The sequence below is a fragment of the Thalassophryne amazonica genome, chromosome 4, assembly GCF_902500255.1.
Source record: "Thalassophryne amazonica chromosome 4, fThaAma1.1, whole genome shotgun sequence".
NCBI lineage: Eukaryota > Metazoa > Chordata > Actinopteri > Batrachoidiformes > Batrachoididae > Thalassophryne > Thalassophryne amazonica.
In genome coordinates, this window is record NC_047106.1 from 32,142,907 (window position 1) to 32,166,963 (window position 24,057).

General features: G+C 40.2%; 1 protein-coding gene and 1 long non-coding RNA gene across 2 annotated transcripts in view; one reads left to right on the forward strand and one right to left on the reverse strand.

Moving 5' to 3' along the window:
- Positions 1–24,057, reverse strand: part of mettl16 (methyltransferase like 16) — an 85,516-nt gene that overhangs the window by 51,607 nt on the left and 9,852 nt on the right. The window contains exons 2-4 of the mRNA XM_034169346.1: positions 22,107–22,243; positions 5,831–6,018; positions 3,406–3,546 (exon numbers count right to left, since the gene is read on the reverse strand). Of these exons, the coding sequence (XP_034025237.1) occupies positions 3,406–3,546; positions 5,831–6,018; positions 22,107–22,234 (457 nt within the window). The 5' untranslated portion in view covers positions 22,235–22,243. The remainder of the gene's footprint in view (positions 1–3,405; positions 3,547–5,830; positions 6,019–22,106; positions 22,244–24,057) is intronic.
- Positions 572–20,497, forward strand: LOC117509605. The gene is made up of 4 exons (XR_004560446.1): positions 572–582; positions 4,656–4,659; positions 18,385–18,909; positions 20,485–20,497. It is a non-coding gene; the product is annotated as an uncharacterized LOC117509605 (long non-coding RNA).

The following is a 24,057-nucleotide window of genomic DNA, read 5'->3' on the forward strand; positions in this document are numbered from 1 at the left end:
AAGGATGAAGCCAGCACCTGTTGAACATGCTTTTCTCTTTGAAAGCCTGAGGAAAATGGGACGTTCAAGACATTGTTCAGAAGAACAGCGTAGTTTGATTAAAAAGTTGATTGGAGAGGGAAAAACTTATACGCAGGTGCAAAAAATTATAGGCTGTTCATCTACAATGATCTCCAATGCTTTAAAATGGACAAAAAACAAAACAAAACAGAGACGCGTGGAAGAAAACGGAAAACAAACATCAAAATGAATAGAAGAATAACCAGAATGGCAAAGGCTCACCCACTGATCAGCTCCAGGATGATCAAAGACAGTCTGGAGTCTGTAAGTGCTGTGACAGAAGACGCCTGTGTGAAGTTAATTTATTTGCAAGAATCCCCCACAAAGTCCCTCTGTTAAATAAAAGACGTGCAGAAGAGGTTACAATCTGCCAAAGAACACATCAACTGGCCTAAAGAGAAATGGAGGAGTATTTTGTGGACTGATGAGAGTAAAATTGTTCTTTTTGGGTCCAAGGGCTGCAGACAGTTTGTGAGACGACCTCCAAACTCTGAATTCAAGCCACAGTTCACAGTGAAGACAGTGAAGCACGGTGGTGCAAGCATCATGATATGGGCATGTTTCTCCTACTATGGTGTTGGGCCTATATATCGCATACCAGGGATCATGGATCAGTTTGGATATGTCAAAATACTTGAAGAGGTCATGTTACCTTATGCTGAAGAGGACATGCCCTTGAAATGGGTGTTTCAACAAGACAATGACCCCAAGCACACTAGTAAACAAGCAAAATCTTGGTTCCAAACGAACAAAATTAATGCCTTGCAGATGTGAAGAAATCATGAAAAATTGTGGTTATACAACTAAATACTAATACTACTCAAAAAGCAGTTTGAACATAATAATTTTGAGTTTGTAGCGTCAACAGCAGATGCTACTATTATTGTGAACACCCCCTTTTATACTTTTTTTTTTTTTTTTTTTACCAATAGCCCAATTTCATAGCCTTAAGGGTGTGCATATCATGAATGCTTGGTCTAGTTGGATTTGTGAGAATCTGCTGAATCTACTGGTACCTTTTTTCCCATGTAACAATAAGAAATATACTCAAAACCTGGATTAATCTTTTTAGTCACATAGCACTACTATTATTCTGAACACTACTGTACATTTGCACACAAACAAAGTAAACGTGGGAAATAACTATGTTTTGTGCACAGTCTGATTTATTTAAAAAAAAAAATTATTTCTCTCTCTCAGGGGAGCTTTGTAGCACCCACAGATGGGGGAACCTGTGCAGCGCTGTGCACAGGGCATACCTCCTGCTCCTACTTTGATGCATGCCTAGAGGGACACACTGAAATGTGTGTGCTGTGTTCTGCAGTTCTTCTGCAATATGGTTCTGCATTGCACTGATACAAATACTGCCTTACACTGATAAGGCATTGTATCGTGTAGTGAGTGGACGGCTTTAATCTCCAAGTTACTCCCGGTGTACAGTTCAGCATGACAGCACTCTTGACATCAGTATGTCTGTGTGTGTATATATCATCAACGTAAAGCAGTCTGAGCATCTGCCTTAGATGGAAATGCTCTGTAAAAATGCAGTCTATTTCCCATGTTGTCAAACTGCCTAATTATAAAAACAACCTCATTAAGAAAACACTAAAGGTAATGCTGGATTAAAACAGCATAAAACATGTACTGACAGACTGTTGTTTAAAACCAATTTCATGCTATTAAGATGCAAAAACTGCAAGCATAATCTTCTAGCTAATTGAATTTGAAACATGCATCTCCTTTACAACAAAGTTTGACATCTGGTGTGACAAGCAATAGCTACTGCTTCTAAATCTTCTTCTTTGTATTTCGGCTGTTCCCGTTAGGGGTCGCCACAGCAGATCAATCGTTTCCATCTCACCCTGTCCTCTGTATCTTCCTCTGTCACACCAACCACCTGCATGTCCTCCCTCAGCACATCCATGAACCTCCTCTTTGGTCTCCCTCTTCTCCTCCTGCCTGGTGGGTCCATCCTCAGCATCCTTCTCCCTATATACCCTGGGTCCCTCCTCTGCACATGTCCAAACCATCTCAATCTCGCCTCTCTGACTTTGTCTCCAAACCGTCCCACCTGAGCTGTCCCTCTGATATGTTCATTCCTAATCTTGTCCATTCTTGTCACTCCCAAAGAGAATCTCAACATCTTCAGCTCTGCCACCTCCAGCTCTGCCTCCTGTCTTTTTGTTAGTGCAACTGTCTCTAAACCATACAATATAGCTGGTCTCACTACTGTTTTGTAAACTTTCCCCTTCACTCTTGCTGATATTCTTCGGTCACAAATCACTCCTGCCACCTTTCTCCACCCACTCCACCCTGCCTGCACTCTCTTCTTCACCTCTCTACCACACTCTCCATTACTTTGAACAGTTGACCCCAAATATTTAAACTCATCTACTTTCACTTCTACTCCTTGTAACTGCACTATTCCACTGGGCTCCCTCTCATTCACACACATGTACTCAGTCTTGCTTCTACTGACTTTCATTCCCCTTCTCTCCAAAGCATATCTCCACTTCTCCAGACTAGACTCAACTTGCTCTCTACTCTCACTACAGATCACAATGTCAACTGACTATTTCTCTTCCTGTCCTCACCATGGTACAACAACTTGTACCCACCGCCGATGCTCCTGCTCTTACTTCCCTTCCACTTGGTCTCTTGCACACACAATATGTCTACCTTTCTCCTCTCCATCATATCAGCCAGCTCTCTCCCTTTACCAGTCATACTACCAACATTCAAAGTCCCCACTCTCATTTCCACCCTTCTAGTTTTCTTCTTCTCCCGCTGTTCGTGGCAACGTTTTCCTCCTCTTCTTCGTTGTCTTCGCCCAGCAGTAGCCCAATTTCCACCGGCACCCTGTTGGGCAATAGCACCGGTGGCGGACGCTGTTAACCCGGGCCGCGACCGATCCGGTATGGGAATTCGATTCTGAGTCTGCATAGTTGGGTTGGCTTGTTTTACGCCGGATGCCCTTCCTGACGCAACCCTCCTCATTTATCTGGGCTTGGGACCGGCACTCAGAATGTACTGGCTGCACACCCCATGTGGCTGAGTTCTACTGCTTCTAAATGAATCCTTGAATACGTTGCAGCCTTGCAAGTATCACACCAAACTGTGCATAGAAACAGAAAACATATTCCATATGTGTATCATAATACTTTGACCATGTTTATGCAAACCATGTTTTGCATAGTAAAACTGCCAGTCCAACTTGCAGTCATCAGTATGATCTTAGTTTTTTGGAGGGGGTTTTGTGAGGGAAAACTCACAGCATATTGGAAAATGTCGTGGGCTCATTTGCTGAGCTATGAAATTTTCAGGATGTGTGTGGATCACACTTGCCTTTAATAAGGTCAGAGAGGTTGTTCTGTTCCACGTTTTTTGTGGCATAATCGAAGCAGATGTCATCTACTTCTGTGGCGAGGAAGAACCAGCCGTTCATTGTGGCTCCTAGCAAGGGGTAGATACAAGACGCCCCAGTGCCTGAAGAAAAAACAAGGATACACATGCACACTCACTCACTCACGCATTTTGGCAGCTAGACAAGGACATATCTATGAAAACTAATGGTTAGGGCATTCAGTAAACAACATGGAACCACACTGGGATGCTGTTAATGAGTGACCTGCCTTATTTTTATCACCTCTGAACAACCGACGACAGCACAAAAGTTGACCATTGTTGAAGCTTCTGCAATTGTTCGCCAAATGCACGTAGCGTATCACAGCAGCCACCGCGTCGTAATCCAGAATGGCCACGGGACACAAAATGACGTGACCGATATGTCACATGAAAACCCTCTATAAGTCACACTGAACAATAAGTTGTACCTTTTTTCAATATTATCACCTCTTTACGTTGGGCATTTTGTGCATTGTTGTCCATGTACTTTTATTACTGGTATTTATTTTTTGATTACTGGAGTTCATTTTATTAAGTATTTTGTTTCTTGTTAAAGCTCTAAATAAATAGTTATTATTGCTATAATAATAATAATAAAATTAAACTTACAAGTCGCACCTGAAGTTACAGGACCTCAAAAGACTAATAAAAAACTGTGACTTAGAATAAGAAAAATTCTTTAAATGTTTTTGTGCTTTGCCTTTTTCTTAAAACGAAAATTACAAGCACTCTACATACATCGTAGTTAAGACTATAAAAGTCATCTTTTTGAAAAACATACACACACACACACACACACACACACACACACACACACACACACACACATTAGAAAGATGCACTTTTAGACACCATCTTGGAAATTTGTGGCCATAATGGATTTAGCATTTTTTATTATATTTATTATGTGATTAGAATGATCTTTAATATTTTATTTACCATTTATGTGCGTTTAAAGAGAAAATGTTATTTCACAAACATAAAATTTTGGATGAAGGGGTCACTTTGAAACGCTTAAAATGAAAGGCTAAAATGAATGCTAGAGATACATAGCTTTCAAAAAATATATTAAGGATTCCCCCCACCAAGGTTGGAGTTATGAGCCACATTTAGTGGTCTGGTCCACACACTACAAAGGAAATACCCAATGGTGATCCATCAGAGAGCAGACAGCTACAATCTGTTTACAGAATGGTACAGAGTCACCAATCAGTGACCTAAGGCTCTAAAGAGCAGGCACACATACAATACCCACATCTGCAGATGTGCAGCAAAGCCAGCTTTTGATGATGGACAGAGCGGCAAACAAGCTGCGACATGTGGATGAGGATTGGGATAAGTGAACTTTAAGAGAAGGTATATTAGCTGGAAGCACAAGCAGCTGTCTGGTGTTATAACCAACTAAATAAGATGCAAAAAAAAGTATGAACAAAAATAACCTGTTCACATAAACATGAAATAATCAAATTTTATATGTCCCATTATAATTTAATTCCCATTTCTTAACTACCATGTTTTATTGTACATATAAATTTAGAAAAAAGAGAATTAAGTCCTATGTAGACCTTGAGGCCTACTAGTTCCATTCCTTTGCCCTGGATTCCGTAGGGTGACATGGATGAGAGTCTTTGACCACGTCTACCGCTGCATGCTACTCCTTTGCAATTTACTCCTCCAGCCAAGACTGGCACCAGTTTACAGCTGGTTGAACTAGGACAAGGCAGAAGTGTCTTGTCCAAGGACACAGACACATAGCGTGACTGGGACTTTTCATGGTATCCTGATACTAATACACGCAACAAAAAGAAAAAAGAACTCAATACAGGCATCACAATACAATTATCACGATTTACAACGCATCATTACAACCCCAGTATTTAGTACAATGTATGTGCAGGAGGTGCACCGGTGTGGCTATGTTGTGAGAGGAGGTTTGGACTTCCTTTCCTCATTTATAGTTGGAACAAAACAGTGAAGTGACACATTGTTCTCGAGAAAAGCAGCAAAAATAGACACTAATAGCAGAGCCACACCAAGCGATCTCTTGTCCCTTGTTTGCAATACTGTTCAATGTTTCCATAGCACACAGGAAGCTTTTTTCTCACCTAGCTGTCCTCCCCCACTACCTCCCCAAAAAGCCTGGAATAAATCATAATTTATGAATCAATCAGTCATTTAAATAAATAAATATCACAACTAGTCCAATATTGTTAAGTTGCAGGAGAAATCACTGCTTCGGACTGAATACCATTTTAGAAAATTACATTTAAATAAAACACAGTAAATGAGACATCTTCGACCAATAATGTGGGAAATAGAACCCTCTAATCATACAACGCAGGATAACACACAAACCGTGCTATACCGATGTCGATGCCCTTGCGTGGTTTGCGCTGGCCGTCTATAAGGTCTTCCACCCAATGGATGTAGTTGAGGCGCAGGGGGACGGTCGGGATGAGGCGCTCCAAGGGGATCTCAATGGTCAAACCAAAGTCCTCTTTGAGTAGGGTACAGGTCAGCGCTCGCACTGCCTCTGGCTCCTTGAAATTCACACTAAAAGAGGAAAAGACAAACAGCTAAGTTCACGTCAGCATTTTTGATCGAGCCAAATTGAGGTGAGGGTGAGGAAGTCAAGAATACAGTGCTGAAAACAGAAATGGCGGCAACTAAAATTTGTATGACATAAACTGAGTTCTTGCTGATGTCTCCTTATGTCGGCGCTGTTGGTTTAACAATGAAGCTATATTACATCAATTTTACCAGAGAGCTCCTAATTAACCCCCTGTTCTTCCAGTTAGCTGCAGTGTTACCCATTACTTATCGCCTCTTACTCTCTCTCTGTCTCTCTCTCACACACACACACACACACACACACACACACACACACACACACACACACACACACACACACACACACACACACACACACACACACACACACACACACACACACACACAGAGTAAAACAATACGAAGATAAGCAGCCTGTCAATTTATAGTCTCCAACTAATTACAATGAAATTCCCATTTTGAACAACACTCAAACCGCCCACTTTTATTCCCAAATCTCAGACCCACACAGTCGACTCGCCTGCCTTTTTCCATTCAGAATTTTTAACGATTTCAGCTGTCACACAATCAGAAACACAAAACGAGTGGGCGAGATCGGTATAATTAAAGCTTAGCTGAGCACATTCGCACCTTGGCAGCTGTAATTAAACACTTCATGGTGATGGGAGCGTCTGGCACCTCAAATTTGGTGCATGTGACCATACCACTGGGGGGGGTGATAGCTGACACATATGACATTAGAACAATGAGATTCAAAGCTTTTGAAAAGCAAAAGGTTGCTTATTTATTTATAAATAGCAAAATTCCCAATAAAGCTTTACAAGACTTGGTGGAAACCGGACGAAGACTGCGATCATTTTTGTCTGATTTTCAACCAAAGGTTATAACTTAATTTGGGGGGTGGGGGTAAATAAGAAAGGAGAATGTCTTTGAATTCTGATTCTTCAAAAATGCAATTAGGTCTTGATCAAGATGGAGATCCAGCAATCTGTTCACTCAAATTTTCATTAAATATGTTGACTCCAATTTTGCCTTCTGACAGTTACTGTAGATTCTGTTATTGTCAGTAGTTAGCCATTTCATTATTGATAAAAAAAAATGCAGCAAACCTCAAATGGATATTTTAAATGTTGGAGTTTTCACCATTTCTCTGCATTCATGTTGTTCTAAACTGAATTTAATATTTAGCTGAGGCTTGTATAGGCCCTTTGGTGCTGGTGTTTATCTCTGAATTAGCAATATTAGTTTTATATGTAGGTATTTTCAACAAATACTCAAAACAAAACAAAAAATTCATCAATTACTTTTGATAAAATGTATACAACTACTCAGTAGAAACATTCTAAAGGAAATTTCCAGCATTTTTCTGCATCCATATATCTATCTGTGATGACTCTAATGGGATCCGAATTCTGCCTCAAAGTTTGTGCATACAGTCACTGTCTGCCTCTTCATTTAGGAGGTACAACAAAGACAAATGACTCCACCAACCAGCCATGAGACTGATATAAATGTGAAGTGTGTTACATGCAGAGAATGACATGATTCTTACCAAGTGTTTTCACCCCTAATGAGCACACTGGGTTAGTGGTTCACATAAAACCAAACAAAAAAAAATCTAACACCTGTTCTTTAAGGTATGGACAACATGTTTTCCAAACCATATTTGCACTTTAAACACTGGCCTTGCTTAGGGGGAATTAGACTAATGAAGCAGTCCTGATAGATCAGCAAAAAATACTTTTTACAAATGAAAGCAGCTTCATTTGTCTGTCAGTTCTCAGACGTTCCATGCCGTTTTCCATTTTCCCCCCTCAGAGGCATCATTAAGATGAGGATCAATATTCAGAGTGAGGATGTTCACGTCAGGCCTCTATTTTTATCCCTCGATGAATCTGTGTATCTCAGTGTGTCTACGTGCACGCATGTGTGAAATGCAGACCAGACCAGTTGCTCTCATCAGCAGCACTACCGATGCTACGTCTCCATAGCAACGTGATCCACTGAACAGATGAGAGAGGATGCAAATCCGGCCACGCTGGAGCAATGGCTGGTGCCAGACAGCGTGAGCGTGCCCGCGGTTTACGTCTCTACTACCACATCATCGCGTGCTTACACCATGATTGTGGTTGACGGGAAACAATATGGGACAAACCTGAATGTATGCGCCCTGTTCAGGCAGGTAAAAGCGAGACCAAACAGAGTCAGGACTCATCACTGCAGGTGATCAGGGCTATATAACCACATTCAAGCTTAACATGTGGAAAACAGACCTCCAGCAGATGGTGTAAACAGAATAAAAATAAATACAAGCAGAGAGAATCACAAAAGTCTTTGGAGGGCGTCAGTTTACTGCAGAGATAAACAGCCCTCGCTCATCTCCACGCTTCATGATCAGCGTGAAAGAAGACTCACTCAGTATTTTTCTATCTCTGCTCTTGCAGAGGTGACCTCAACGTGCACTTCACACCATATGCTGGAGGGGAAAAAATGTGCTGATGAGTAACAACTTCACTCATGTCAGGCTTTAAAAAAAATGAGTCAAATACATTTCATTCCTTCAGCTGCAAATACTGCATCACTTAAATATCAATCTGAATTTGCACATTGGTGGCATTTTGCACTTAAGCAGACATGCTGATGAATAATGATGAAGAAGGCAGCCAAAAAAGCCTCGCTGTTAAATCTGCATCCAACATTCATGTCATAATTACAGCTTTACCTATTTTGACATATCCACTCCAAAACGTAAGGGCATCTGAAATAATGTCCTTGGTACATGTCATTCTGGTATTATTGAGGATGTGCTTTTATATATCGATGTTGTCAATAACCTCCAAAATAATGCTTACATTTCGATGCCACTAGAAGGGCACACCGAGTGCACACCTTCACCAACACCGCAAAAACACAAAATCTTACGAAGTATATTTGTCTAATTTTGAATCAAAAATCTAACCTACACTTAATACAGGCTTTTTCAGAGTATAAGTCACACCTGTCAAAAAGAGCATAAGTGGCACCTTTTTCTGTATGTGGAATGCATTTTTTAAACACAGCGTTTCCCTGGGGCAGAGTTTAACAATGGACTGACTGAGCATAGTCCATGTGCATAGAATGTGCTGTTACTTAACATAAGTACTGTTCACTTTCAAAAATATCAAGAAGGAAAATAAATGTGCACTGAATAACATAATGACTTATGTGATGCAGTCTGGACAAAAGAAAATCTCAGACATGGATGGAGAAGAGATGACCGGATTCATGCAAGACACCCCCAGCTTGTGGTGTGTGTCATAAGGAATTGTAAATTCCATAAATAAGCAAAGTGGACAATTAAATGTGTGTTAGACAACATACTGGATGTTATTTGATGCAGATGAACATAGATTGCTAACCTTGGAAACACTGCAATAAAAACATGAGTCCAGTTGATTTCTTTATCAGCTTTTTAATTAGGATTTTTTTCTTTATTGTTGTAGGTACTTTCATCATTGGAGTTTCTGAAGACAACATACTGAGGAACCTTGGGGTCATTTTTGATCCTACGTTGTCCTTTGACCTCCACATTAGCGATATTACGAGGACTGCTTTCTTCCACCTGCGGAACATAGCGAAGATTCGTCCCATCCTGTCTATGGCTGATGCTGAGACCCTGATTCATGTATTTGTCTCTTCTAGATTGGACTACTGCAATATTCTATTTTGTGGTTTACTGCAATCCAGCATTAGTGGTCTCCAACTGGTTTAAAATACTGCTGCCAGAGTTTTGACACGAAGCAGAAAGTCTGATCACATTACACCCATTTTGGCATCTCTTCACTGGCTTCCTATCACAGTGAGATCAGATTTTAAGGTTCTGCTACTAGCCTATAAAATTGTTCACAGACTGCCACCTCCCTACCTAGCTGACCTAATTAAACCCTACGTACCGGCCCGGGCTTTGTGATTCAAGGTGCAAGACTACTTAGTGTCCCTAGGGTGAGTAAAAAGTCTGCGGGTCACATTCTCTTATCGTGCCCCTGTTCTGTGGAATGATCTCCCTGCGTCAATAAAACACTCAGATTCTATAGAGACTTTCAAGTCCAGACTTAAGACGCACTTATTTTCCCTTTCGTATGGCTAGCATACTGGCATAGTATCTTACTACGCTTTTTACTCTTTTAATTCATTTAATTAGGAAACGAAGTGGGCTGCAGCCTCAACTTTATCTAAATTCTGGGTCTTTTAGTGAGGCTTAGGGCTAGTGGCCGGCGATCACCTTAGTATTTATTCTGTTTTTCTTGTTGCTTAATGCTGACAAATTACACTGTATTTGTTGTCTTTCTGATGCTTGATTCTGCTTTTTTTTCTTTTCTCTCTGTTTGAGGTGCGGCTCCACCCAGAGATGGGTGTGGTGTCTGTTCCAGAAACCGTCCTGTGCACCGGCAACATTTCCTGTGTGTTCGTTTTGTGAACTGTTTTGTAATTTGTGTCAGTAGCATGGCCCAAGCAGAGGGTCACCCCTTTGAGTCTGGTCTGCTTGAGGTTTCTTCCTCAGAGGGAGTTTTTCCTTCTCACTGTTGCTCTGGGGGTTGGTAAGGTTAGACCTTACTTGTGTGAACCGCCTTGAGGCAACCTTGATGTGATTTGGTGCTATATAAATATATGAAAATAAAATAAATAAATACTTTTTAAAAATGTCCGAACTCCACCCCCTTTTTGTGGATCCACTCCATGGCTAGTCCCAACCATTCCATTAACTTTTTTTCTTAAAATTTACCTCCACATTGGAGATATTATGAGAAGTGCTTTCTTCCATCTGTCAAATATAGCGAAGATTCGTCCCATCCTGTCTATGGCTGATGCTGAGACCCTGATTCATGCATTTGTCTCTTCTAGATTGGATTATTACAATGTTCTATTTTCTGGTTTACCGCAGTCTAGCATTAAGTGTCTCCAATTGGTTCAAAATGCTGCTGCCAGACTTTTGACATGAAGCAGAAAGTTTGATCACATTACACCCATTTTGGCATCTCTTCACTGGCTTCCTGTCTCTGTGAGATCAGATTTTAAGGTTCTGCTACTAGCCTATAAAATTGTTCACAGACTGGCACCTCCCTACCTAGCTGATCTAATTAAACCCTACGTACCAGCCCGGGCTTTGCGTTCACAGGATGCAGGATTATTTTGTGTCCCTATGATGAATAAAAAGTCTGTGGGTCATAGAGCTTTCTCTTATCATGCCCCTGTTTTGTGGAATAATCTCCCTATGTCAATAAAGCAGTCAGATTCTGTGGAGACTTTTCAAGACTAGACTCAAGACGCACTTGTTTTCTCGTTGTTATGGCTGTGTTACTATGCTTATATTTATTTTTTTACTCTTTTATATTCTTTTTTTAATCTTTTAATTGTGCCTTTTAATTTTTTAATTCATTTTATTTATTTTTTTTATTGTTTTGTGTGAAGCACCTTGAGGCGACATTATGAATTGGTGCTATATAAAATCAATAAATTGAAATTGAAAACAAATCTTTTCATTAGTAATGCACCATATTGTCACCTTTCTCCAGAGCCATGCAAAATAGATAAATAAAAAATAAATGCATCAGTGTCTGTAGTTTCAGACAGTCATGCAATCTCCTCCATTTGAATCAAGTTTCCTTGCTATATCCCCTTTTGTAACAGACAAACACCAACTAGACAACTGCTGGCCCTTGGGAGAGGTATATGATCTAATGAGTGTTGCTAAATGATCATTATTAATGATTATGGTTGTTAGTTTTATTAGTTTTTATGAGCCAGCATCATCTTGTCCATTTTCAACAACAGCAGATGATCTAAATCAAAAGTAAAAAAGAGACTGTTTTACTCTATGCCTGCTTGTGTGTTAGCAGGATTTAATTAAGAAGACATTTTTTATGAAGCTTGATGAACTACCAGTTTCATTTAAAGAAGAAACTCAATTTAGTCAATTATCCAAATATGGGTATAGATCGAGGGGTTAATTTTCTCTTACTTTCAATCGGGACATTTTAAAAAGGCTGCCTTTGTGCACTTTTCCACTTGGGGTGTTGAGTTCAGTTTACCTATTGACCAACAACTAATGAATTACAACAAATTTTACAATAGGGTTTGTTGTCAGTAAGAAGTGAGTCCTATACAGGCCCTGAGGCCCATCACTTCTCCCCAGATACTGCAGTGTGATACGGATGAGTGCCTACGAATCCTTGAATGAGACGTCTATCACAGGTTACTTCCCCAACTATGGCAGTTACCCATTTACAGCTGGGTGGACTGGGACAATGCAGATGAGCTGTCTTATTCAAGGACACAAGCAGGTAGCATCAGTGGGAACTGGGAACTGACCTACAGTCTCTTGGGAGGCACTACAACTACTGACCTACCCAATCTTGTCAATTAAGGAAAGCTAATTGGACCAGCTTATTGAAAACCCTGTGGCCAAACCACATAGTCATTCCTCATTAACCTGCCTTTCAGATAAATGAGATGTCAATAACAGCAGCACAGCACAGAAGTGTGATATGCAAAACTATTGTCCCGCCCACAGGGCGGTAAGTTTATTTCTAATCCCCCTCCACTCCCCATCAGATGTGGAACGTCAACTGTATGTTAACAGCTCAGTTGCTCTTTCCATTGAGAAGTGCTGCAGCTGATTTAATGATACAGTAGGGGACAATTGAAAATGATATCATCTCACACGAGTTGTGAATTATCCGTTCCCTTTTCCATTATCAAGAACATCTTTAATAATATATATCTGAATAAAATTTGGGAAAATTGAGCAATCCTTTAATTAAAGAAGGGAAGATCCTTTCTCTGATGATCATCTAAAACTCCATTAAAAATATGACGACCACGTTAAATGTCATCCAGGCTGATGCATTTTTAATACCCTTTCAGCCTACCCAATCTCATTTCTCTATGGAATCCACCCCCCCCCCCCCCCCAATCCATCTTGCCTGAAAAACACACCATTATTTAGATTACCTGTGGATTTCTTCCTATTCCTGTCTTCTAATCATATTCCTATGTTTACCTCCTGAGTCTGATCACAGACTGTGGGTCTGACTTTAGCAATAGTCTTTACACTGCTATCAGTCTTCTCCAAAAAGGAAATGAAGGGAAACATATCTCTCTTGAGGACAGAGTGTCTCCCCAAGATTAGTCTCATCCCTTAAATCATTTCTTTAATAAATAAAACCCCAGTAGATGAATTCATCTAGAAATACAAAAACCATTAATCCTTCCACTGTAGCAATGAGGAATGATGATGAATATCACATTTCTGCACATGGCAAAGTGGATGTAAAACCACAAGACAAAAACAAAACGTCTTCCACATTGCTGATGTTTTTTAGAGAAAGACAAGTGTAGATTTTTATTTACAATAAGAGTGGTCTCTCTCTTTCTCTCCTCCCCTTCCCCTCACCCTTTTCCTCTCAGAGAAAGGCATCATTCTATGCTGAAAACACAAAAAAAAGTGAACTGAAAGCAAATATTTGGGGGTGTAAACACCCTTAACCCCTTAACGCCTGAATTTATATAGCTGTATTAAAAAAATGTTTTGTGTGTGTTTTTGCCTTTAAGTAGATGGTAAATAATGTTGAGATTATTAATTTCACTTTTGCACAAAAACTAAATAGCAATTTTGGTATTTTGGTAATGACTTTATGTTATAATGTTATAATAATAATAATGGTATGTTGCAAATTTGCGACAACAGGCATACTGGTCAATTTGGTATGTTGCATATTTGAGTCAAATATTGTAGCATATATGCGACGATAGGCGTTAACAACAAAACAAACCTTCTGTCACCGTGCTGTGGGCTTCATCTCGGGGAGCTTTGGTAGCCACTGTCCACTCTGACAGGCTGGAATTAATTCGCTAATGAGACAAAAATCCTTTGTATTTGCTTCCTCATGACCACAGCATTGTGTGCCGGGTGCACTCTAATTCACTGATATCATGTTTGGATGACAAAACACCCATAAATAATCACTATGGTCAACCCAACTCTTTTCTATAAACTGAAAGGTACACATGCCCCAAGAAACTTTTACAAGCAGGAGAAAATATAAAACCAAAATTTTTTTCCCAATGAAACTATTCAAAGGGTACAAATGATTTTTCGAACACTTGAAGTGTAGGTGACACGATATGTAATTTTGTTTTTGAGTATTTAAGACTAAAATTAAACAACAGCTTGAAATTTATCCTTTCCTGGTGTGCAGTTACTGAAGAGATAAATATTCTGATTTTGAACTGTGCGCCACTAAAAACCAGGAACTTCCTGGCTGGTCCCAACATTGGAGAAGGAGGAGGAAGTGACATCAGCACGAGAACCATTGTCTTAATAGCTCCATTAATTAATGGATTAATTTATGGATTTTTACAGGCTACTGACATATGACATAACCTGTAACATGATAACTAAGCATGACAGATGGTGCAAACTATTCCTTTTGAAATTCCTATTAACTCAACCATTAATTTGCATCACTTATTTTTTACAAAATTATAGCAACTTTAATTTTTGACCTATGCACAAACTGAAATTGACCTTTGTCACCATTCTTGCTGTTTTTACCCCATAGCATTCAGTCACAGATAGTACAGATAGATAGATAGATACACAGATAGATACCTTTTTGGAATCTTTGTGATCAGACAAGTAATGTGGTATAGTTTTCAATATGATTGGAGCATTCAATTTTGACCCCTGTGTAATTCTTCATTTGACCCCTACGTGGCTGGCTATTGAAAATTTAGGTGGCTAATGTGCTTTTACAAAAGAGTAATGTCTAAGGAGTATGTGTGCCAAATGGAAAAGGATGGAAATGACAGCTAAAGGTGCCTTGACACTTGCATGAATTTGATCCCCACACTGGCATACAATCTGGCGTGCCAGTGAGTAAACTCGTTGTAAACTGTGTGTGAAGAACTTCACAGACCCAAACCTAATCTTAGCATGTTACATATATTACTCTGAAACCATCTCCAAATCCCAATAGTTCAAATGTCAACCCACACTGAGATCCTTAGTTTGGGTCTCATTAACATAAGGGTACTTGTCCTCAAAATCACTGTTGATAAATGATCTAATTATGAAACACCACCTAGATATGGAATGGCTAATGTGAAACCTGGCTTTAACCTACTGCTGTCCTCCCCTTAAATGAAGCTTGCCTTCTGCCATACACATTTAGTCACATCTCTCATGATACAAGGCAAGGCTGAGGTGTTGCTTGAATTCATAAATCTGGGTTTAGCTTATTGGCTCTTGGGGGTCTAAATTCATTAGAACATTTGGCTCTCTGCTCTGCCCAGGATACTACGAATAGCCAAGGTCAGAAGAATAAAAATCAACCACATTATTTTGCCACTGTATACAGGCACTCAGGCCCACACTCTGAATTCTTACATGAATTTTATGAGTTTATCTCTAATTTGGCAACCAGTGCCGATAACATTCTGATTGTTGGCGACTTCAACATTCATGTAAACAAGCTTTCTGACTTTCTGTAAATCATTCAGGAACATTACAGATGTATTAGGATTTGAAAGATGCATTCAGGGTTTGACACGCATTAGTGGAAATACCCTGGATTTCAAAGGTGCATCAACAAAGTATTAAGCAAAAGCTATGAATACTTATGTATGTCACGTGACATGGATTATTTGTCAGATTTATGTTGCATTGCATTTAGAGTGCAATTTGGTTTGCTTAAAGCACTGTTTACCATATCAATGGAGTGAGGGGCCGCTCCTCAGAGTGTAAATTGGCCAAAGTGTCAAAGCTGCTTTCAGAGCAGGACAGAAGACTCCAAAACACAGTAGAAGTTTGTGATGTGACCTTTGTGTAACAGCAAACACAAATTGCTTTGAGATGAAGACAAACAAAACGCACAGACCATTTTGTATATATTGTTCAAAATGTGCATTTGTGTTTATTGTTTGAACCTTTTTGTTGCACAGTCTTTCACACAAGAGCCCAAATTACCTGCATAAAGTGTCAAAACAGTTGTTTATTATAGTTTACTGTGTGTTTTGAATAAATGCGTGTGGAAAATTATTTTCTGCTTTACTTTTTCCTTTCTTATTTCTGATTGTAAACCTGTATTACACTTATAAAACACAACTATAGCATATATCGAGTGTTCCAAAAAATATGCAACATTTTATCAGCAAAGAAAATGGTCAAAGCATATGTCTAGGAAATAAATTTATGGCTGGATAGAAAGCTGAAAGATTGATGTTTTTCATACCAATGTCAATATTGACCCTGCATTTTGTCAGTCTAGCATAAAGTCACTGCACCTGTTTGACAATCTTGGTCTGATGCCAAAACTCAATAATTTTTGTTTGCTGTAGTATGGTTAATCTTGGCATTTTCCTGAGTCTTGCTTGGCATCAATATAAACTTCAGGGTCTCTGCAAGTAAAAAAGAAACATAAGTGATTAAGTTTGTAGCATTTAAGGGTCAAACCGAGTGTTTTAAATGTTGTATATTTTTTGGGCCACCCTATATATTATGAAAGTACAGGTTGTCCTGAAAAAAAAAAACAGACATAAAACTTGACTGTGGGATGCAGGGAGAGCTGTTAACAGCAATAATAAAACATTTATGCCAGGCAAGTGAACTGTCCAAAAAATGCCCTCAGACCCCAGAGGGTTAAAGTGCAAATTTGGTTGCATGCATTTGGTACCACTGCACTCTGCGCACACGCACACACATACACACGCATGGACATACAACCCCTGGCAAAAATTATGGAATCACCGCCCTCGGAGGATGTTCATTCAGTTGTTTAATTTTGTAGAAAAAAAGCAGATCACAGACATGACACAAAACTAAAGTCATTTCAAAAGGCAACTGTCTGGCTTTAAGAAACACTATAAGAAATCAAGAAAAAAAAATGTGGCAGTCAGTAACGGTTACTTTTTAGACCAAGCAGAGGGAAAAAAATATGGACTCACTCAATTCTGAGGAATAAATTATGGAATCACCCTGTAAATTTTCATCCCCAAAACTAACACCTGCATCAAATCAGATCTGCTCGTTAGTCTGCATCTAAAAAGGAGTGATCACACCTTGGAGAGCTGTTGCACCAAGTGGACAAGGTGATGATGCTGGAACTTTTGTTTGGTGCCGTTCCAATGAGATTTATAAAGATGACTGCCCGAAGAGAACATGTAAATTTCCACAGTCATTGATGATATGGGGCTGCATGTCAGGTAAAGGCACTGGGGAGATGGCTGTCATTACATCATCAATAAATGCACAACTTTACGTTGATATTTTGGACACTTTTCTTATCCCATCAATTGAAAGGATGTTTGGGGATGATGAAATCATTTTTCAAGATGATAATGCATCTTGCCATAGAGCAAAAACTGTGAAAACATTCCTTGCAAAAAGACACATATGGTCAATGTCATGGCCTGATCTTAATCCAACTGAAAATCTTTGGTGGAAGTTGAAGAAAATGGTCCATGACAAGGCTCCAACCTGCAAAGCTGATCTGGCAACAGCAATCAGAGAAAGTTGGAGCCAGATTGATGGAGAGTACTGTTTGTCACTCATTAAGTCCATGCCTCAGAGACTGCAAGCTGTTATAAAAGCCAGAGGTGGTGCAATAAAATACTAGTGATGTGTTGGAGCGTTCTTTTGTTTTTCATGATTCCATAATTTTTTCCTCAGAATTGAGTGATTCCATATTTTTTTCCCTCTGCTTGGTCTAAAAAAGTAACTGTTACTGACTGCCACAATTTTTTTTTCCTGATTTCTTATAGTGTTTCTTAAAGCCAGAAAGTTGCCATTTGAAATTACTTTAGTTTTGTCTCATGTCTGTGATCTGCTTTTTTTCTACAAAATTAAACAACTGAATGAACATCCTCCGAGGCCGGTGATTCCATAATTTTTGCCAGGGGTTGTACACACGCACACAATGCGCGTGCACACACACAAAACAAACCCACTGTGCTGTAACAGAATAGAATAAAATTTATTATTATCATTGTACATGACACCAGAAAAAAATACTGTGCATGACAATGAAATTAAAAACAATCTCTTAAAAGCACATTTAAAATAAATAAATAACCCTAAAAATTCTACATAAAACCTAGTTAAAAACACTCAATCACAATCATAAAATGGCAGGTCCAGCAGCATTCAGTGCACAAATAGCTCTTCTCACAAAGCTATTTTTAAGTCTTTGTTCTGGCCTTAAGTGCCCTGTATCGTCTGCCTGATGGCAATAATTCAAACAAATAGTGTCCAGGATGGGAGGAGTCTCTGATTATAGTCCTTGCCTTCCTTAGACAACAAGACAGCAAGAGACAACCAGTGATCTTCTGGGCTGTGGTGACAACCCTCTGGAGAGCTTTCCTGTCTGTGACTGTGCAGGTGGAAAACCACACACACAGACAGTAGGTCAAAATGCTCTCTATGGAGCAGTGATAGAAGGACACCAGGAGTCTCTCTTGCAGATGGTTATTCCTGAGAACCCTCAGGAAATAGAGTCTCTGCTGTGTCTTTTTGATGGTAGCCATAGTGTTTGTGCTCCAACTCAGGTCGTCTCTCAAATACACGCCCAGAAAACGAAATTCAGAGACCTACTCCACACAGTCCCCATCGATGACCAGTGGCTGGATGACTGTTTTCCTCCTTCTATAGTCCACCACCATCTCCTTTGTCTTTGAGGTGTTGAGGATCAAATTGTTCTCCCTACACCAGACCGACAACCACTGCACCTCCTCTCTATAGGTGGACTCATCCTCAACAGAAATGAGTCCCACCACAGTAGTATCATCAGCAAACTTAATGATATTGTTGCTGAAGTGAGAGAGGGTGCAGTCATAGGTGTAGAGGGTGTAGAGCAAAGGACTCAGCATGCAGCCCTGAGGGGAGCCGGTGCTGAGGCTAATGGCCGAAGAGAGATGTGAGGGCCAACTCTCACCATCTGAGAGCGGTCTATGAGGAAGTCCAAGATCCACCGGCAAATGGAGTGGGACACCCCCAGGTCCAACAACTTAATCACCAACCTGCTTGGAAGGATGGTATTAAATGCTGAGCTAAAGTCCACAAAGAGCAGCCTCACATAGCTCCCCTGCTGCTCCAGATGGGACAGAGCAGCATGTAGAGCCATAATGATGGCATCCTCTGTGGACCTGCTCACACGATAAGCAAACTGGTGAGGGTCAAACCCAGGGGGAAGGCAGGAGATGATATATCAGAGTTAGTGCCACCGGGCGATAGTCATTCAGATCACTGATCCTGGTCTTCTTTGGGAGGGGGACAATAATAGAGGACTTCAGGCAGGGGGGGACAGTAGTCTGGCTCAGGGACTGGTTGAGAATGTTTGTAAACACACCAGCTAACTGAGCTGCACATTCCCTCAACACCTGTCCTGAGACGCCGTCCGGACCCGCAGCTTTCCTTGAATTCTCCCCCCGTCAACACCCGCCTCACCTCCTGTTCCTCCAGCGTGAGGATGTGGCTGTTGAGGGCAGGTGCCAGTGAGGCATCACTGTAGTCTGCCAACAGGGTGCTGGGTCGGTGGTTCGTGATGTGCTGAACACCCTGCCACACCCGCCGAGAGTCCTGACTCTGGAAGCAGTCCCTTATTCGCCTCCTATAAACTGTCTTGGCATGTCTGATTCCCTTCTTCAGGTTGGATCTGGCAGCGCTGTACAGCTCCCCATTATCACACCTGAAGGCGGAGTTCCTCTCCTGTAAGTCGTCTGCCGTGATTTTTTTTCGCTGTACTGAGGAAATAGTTTTTTTTTTTTTTTTTGGGTAGTACACGTGCGCACAAGTGCCTTCCCGCTTCTGTGAACGTGCACCACGCGCACGATCACACAAGTCAGGCGGTGCTTAGCTTTAAAACAAACATGGCAGACTTTGTTTTGCTGATGGATGACGATTTGATGCACGGCATGGCGGACTTCATCGTCAGAATTATTTTTGGACTCCTATTTAAAGTTCATGTTGGATTGTTGATGTCAAAGCAGCAGTGATGCACCAAAGCTGGATTAATTTCTGACGTTATTTTACCAAAATGTAATTCCCTTTTCTGTTGTTTGTAAATTAATGTAATATAAAATGACAAAGATCTATTTTAGCCATTATATAAAACAAACAATGAATGTATTCACATTTTTTCAATGAAACGAATATTTAATTGGGTGCAAGCTGGAACATGCCTCGTTGAATGTTATGTTCCAGCTTTCACCTCATAAAATATTCATACCATTGAACTCATAAACATTCATTATTTGTATAATATATGCTTGTACAGAGAGAGTACAGTTCAACCAGAATGAAATTCCTTGTAGTCACGGAAGATACTTAATGAATAAAGACTATTCTGATTATGATCACTGTCCAACAGCAGATGGAACATCAGTCATATTACCAAAGTTATTGGTTGAAAACAGAGAAAGGTTAAAGGGCAGTTTCTGATTATCACACTGTGTAGCATTAATATAAAGAACTAAACAGTCGTTTACACGTCTGTCAAGTCGCTGTGAAGCAACAAAGACAAGATAACAGAACTGAGAAGAAAAAAATTATTATTGAACAGAATGTATTGCTCATTTGCTCAGAGCTTTTCATCCTGCTGTTGCCAGAAGCTGAATGAGCAGGAATGATAAGACTGACTCACCTGAGACATGAGTAGTGTTGCTGAAGGCAGTTTATGAAAGTCTCCCTCATGATCTGACCCAAGTCAGCCCAAGACAATATACTGATATATTGAATTTTGTGCTATAAATTATAGTGAGCATTTCTGTATCATGTATAGTGGCATTAAACTGTAATACTGATCTCATCAAAGGAGAGTGTCTACTTGTTAGCAAGATTACTCAAAAGCTATTGAATCAAGTCAAATCAAAATGTAAAGAAGGAAGTCTCTGGTACTGGTTGAGAGGGTTGTGTCTGAGCTAGGGCTGTCACGATTAGGAATTTCTGGAGACGATTAATTGTCAGACAAATAATTGCGATTGACGAATATATTGTTTGTTTTTTTTCTTTTTTTCCCCTTCTTTATATTCTACTATTGTAGTATAATTACACACCTCTGGAAGAACGTTTGGCTTCTGTGAGTGGAGAAACTGGGAATGGTGCAACATTTTTATTTTTATCTTCATTTTACATACAGTCCCAACTGTTTCTGAATTGTGGTTGTTTCTGTTGCATTTCTGAAATTGTTTCTCCTCATCAGTCACGTTTTGTGCTTCAACACTGCATTAAGCCCATATTGAACAAATAAATACCTTTGGAAAGTAACAGCTGTTAAAGTTCAGAGTTCTCACCTGCTTTTTGTGATCTGTGCATCTGAACATCACCACAGCTTCTCCATGTCAGGGTTTTTTTTTGTGTGTGTGTGGCTCAGTTCATTCATATATTCTCATTTTTAAAATATGTTTTTAAAGCTATTTGACCGTTTATTTCATCTCATGATCTCATAAATTCAGCATACGACGCGCACATGGTGTGAACAGGACGGTAACGGCAGAATCACACCTTTAGAGAAAGTTCAGAGAGAAGTAAAGGCAGCTTCACGTTTTCATTTTGTTAACATGTTCACTCGGGTTAAAATCCTCTCTCTGCTCCGAGCTCGCTGTGCACTGAACGTGTCACGCCTGCATTCAGGAATCTCCCTCACCCACCCCCTCCCTCGCAGTCTGCAGCCTGTTAACTCCGCGCGCGCGCGCACACACACAGGCACAGACACACACACCGACAGCTCCGCATTTTAGACGGCTTTTGAAGAAGACGGCACTGTTTTAATTGGCTGTCAGCCTCCTTGTTATTGTCCCGCCTTAAGACGAGAGCGAGGCTGCAGCACAATGACGTCAGATTCTGAGTTGTTTTATGCTTTGTGGATAAAATAAATAATTCACGGTAATCGCGAATAGGAAAAATAATCGCAAATATGAAAAATAATCGCGATTGACGAATATTGTAATAATTGTGACAGCCCTAGTCTGAGCTGGAGTAGAAACAGTGACTTTTTGTTTTGGACATGCAAGAAGAAGCCTGATTTTGAGGTACTCACACAGGGTGGCCAGTGAGGCTGGTGTGCACATGCTGTTGGAACTCTGGATACTTGGATGCCAAGTAAGCAAAGTCTGGAGGCTTGTCTTTGTAGCGGTTCCGGGGATGCATGGATTTGTTAAGAGCCATTTTCAGATCCTTGAATTTTGAAGGAAAACAAACAAACAAAAAACATAAAAGAACTTGAATCAAATTCAAATCAGCCTAAAATTTAGACAACTCTTTCTAGACTGAAGGACTGTATCCACAAAATTTCATGAAAACCCCACGTTTACTCTGAGATAAAAAAAAAAAAAAGGCAGACATTTCAAGTTCAGGTCCATCAACCTGTTAATCAGTGGAGGGAATGAGCTCAAAGGAAAAACAATGGAATATCATGATGAGCCTGTTCACAGCTACAGACTGAAGGAACAACATAAGTTTCATTTAATTTGGGTCACTTTTGGTTCATTCTGTTCATTGATTGCCACTTCCTGCACCATGAAGCAGTTTCTTCCATCCATCATTCATTCAGACTTCCTGGTCTTGGTTTGGTACATTGTTCTCTCCCGTTTTCAAGAAAAGTGACCACAACCCTTTACATCAGTTTGTGAACATGAAGCACACAGCACACTTTTCCACTTTGCGTCTGTCCATTTCAAATGAGCTTGGGCCCAGAGAAGGCAGCGGCATTTCTGGATGTTGTTGATGTATGGCTTTCGCTTTGCATGGTAGAGTTTTAACTTGCACTTGTAGATGTAGCGACGAACTGTGTTAATTGACAATGGTTTTCTGAAGTGTTCCTGAGCCCACGCGGTACGATCCTTTACACAATGATGTTGGTTTTTAATGCAGTGCCGCTTGAGGGATCGAAGGTCACGGGTATTCAATGTTGGTTTTCGGCCTTGCCGTTTACGTTTAGAAAGTTCTCCAGATTCTCTGAATCTTCTTATTATATTATGGGCTGTAGATGATGGAATCCCTAAATTCCATCCATCCATCCATCCATCCATCCATTTTCTTCCGCTTTATCCGGAATCGGGTCGCGGGGACAGCAGCTCAAGCAAAGCCGCCCAGACCTCCCAATCCACACACACCTCCTTGCAATTGAATGTTGAGAAACATCGTTCTAAACTGTTGGACAATTTTTTTTCACGCAGTTGTTCACAACATGGTGATCCTCGCCACATCTTTGCTTGTGAATGGCTGAGCCTTTTGGGGATGCTCCTTTTATACCCAATCATGATATTCACCTGTTTCTAATTAACCTGGTCAATTTCAATTTTTCAATTTATTTTCATTAATATAGTGCCAAATCCCAACAGAGTTGCTTCAAGGCACTTCACACAAGTAAGGTCTAACCTTACTAACCCCCAGAGCAGCAGTGGTAAGGAAAAACTCCCTCTGAGGAAGAAACCTCAAGCAGACCAGACTCAAAGGGGTGACCCTCTACCTGGGCCATGCTACAGACATAAATTACAGAACAATTCACAAAACAAATATACAGGACAATGTTCACCTGTGGAATGTTCCAAACAGGTGTTCTTTGAGCATTCATCAACTTTCCCAGTCTTCCGTGGCCCCGTCACAGCTTTTTTGAAATGTGTTGCAGGCATCCATTTCAAAATGACTAAATATTTGCACAAAAACAAAAAGGTCTATCAGTTTGAACATTAAATATCTTATCTTTGTGGTTAATTCAATTGAATATAGGTTGAAGAGGATTTGCAAATCAGTGTATTGTTTTTCTTTACATTTCACACAATGTCTCAACTTTTGGGGTTGTACACTCCACTGACCTTGACCATACACATTTTGACCCCAAAGACAACAAGCTTCTTGGGGTCAATATACCTAAAACACATGCCAAGTTTGGAGAGAATCGGGCCAATATAACTGAAGTTATCTTGCTTACAAGCAGGGGTGAAAATAGTTTTAATTTCTTGCAGGTACTATCACAATCTATATTGCTT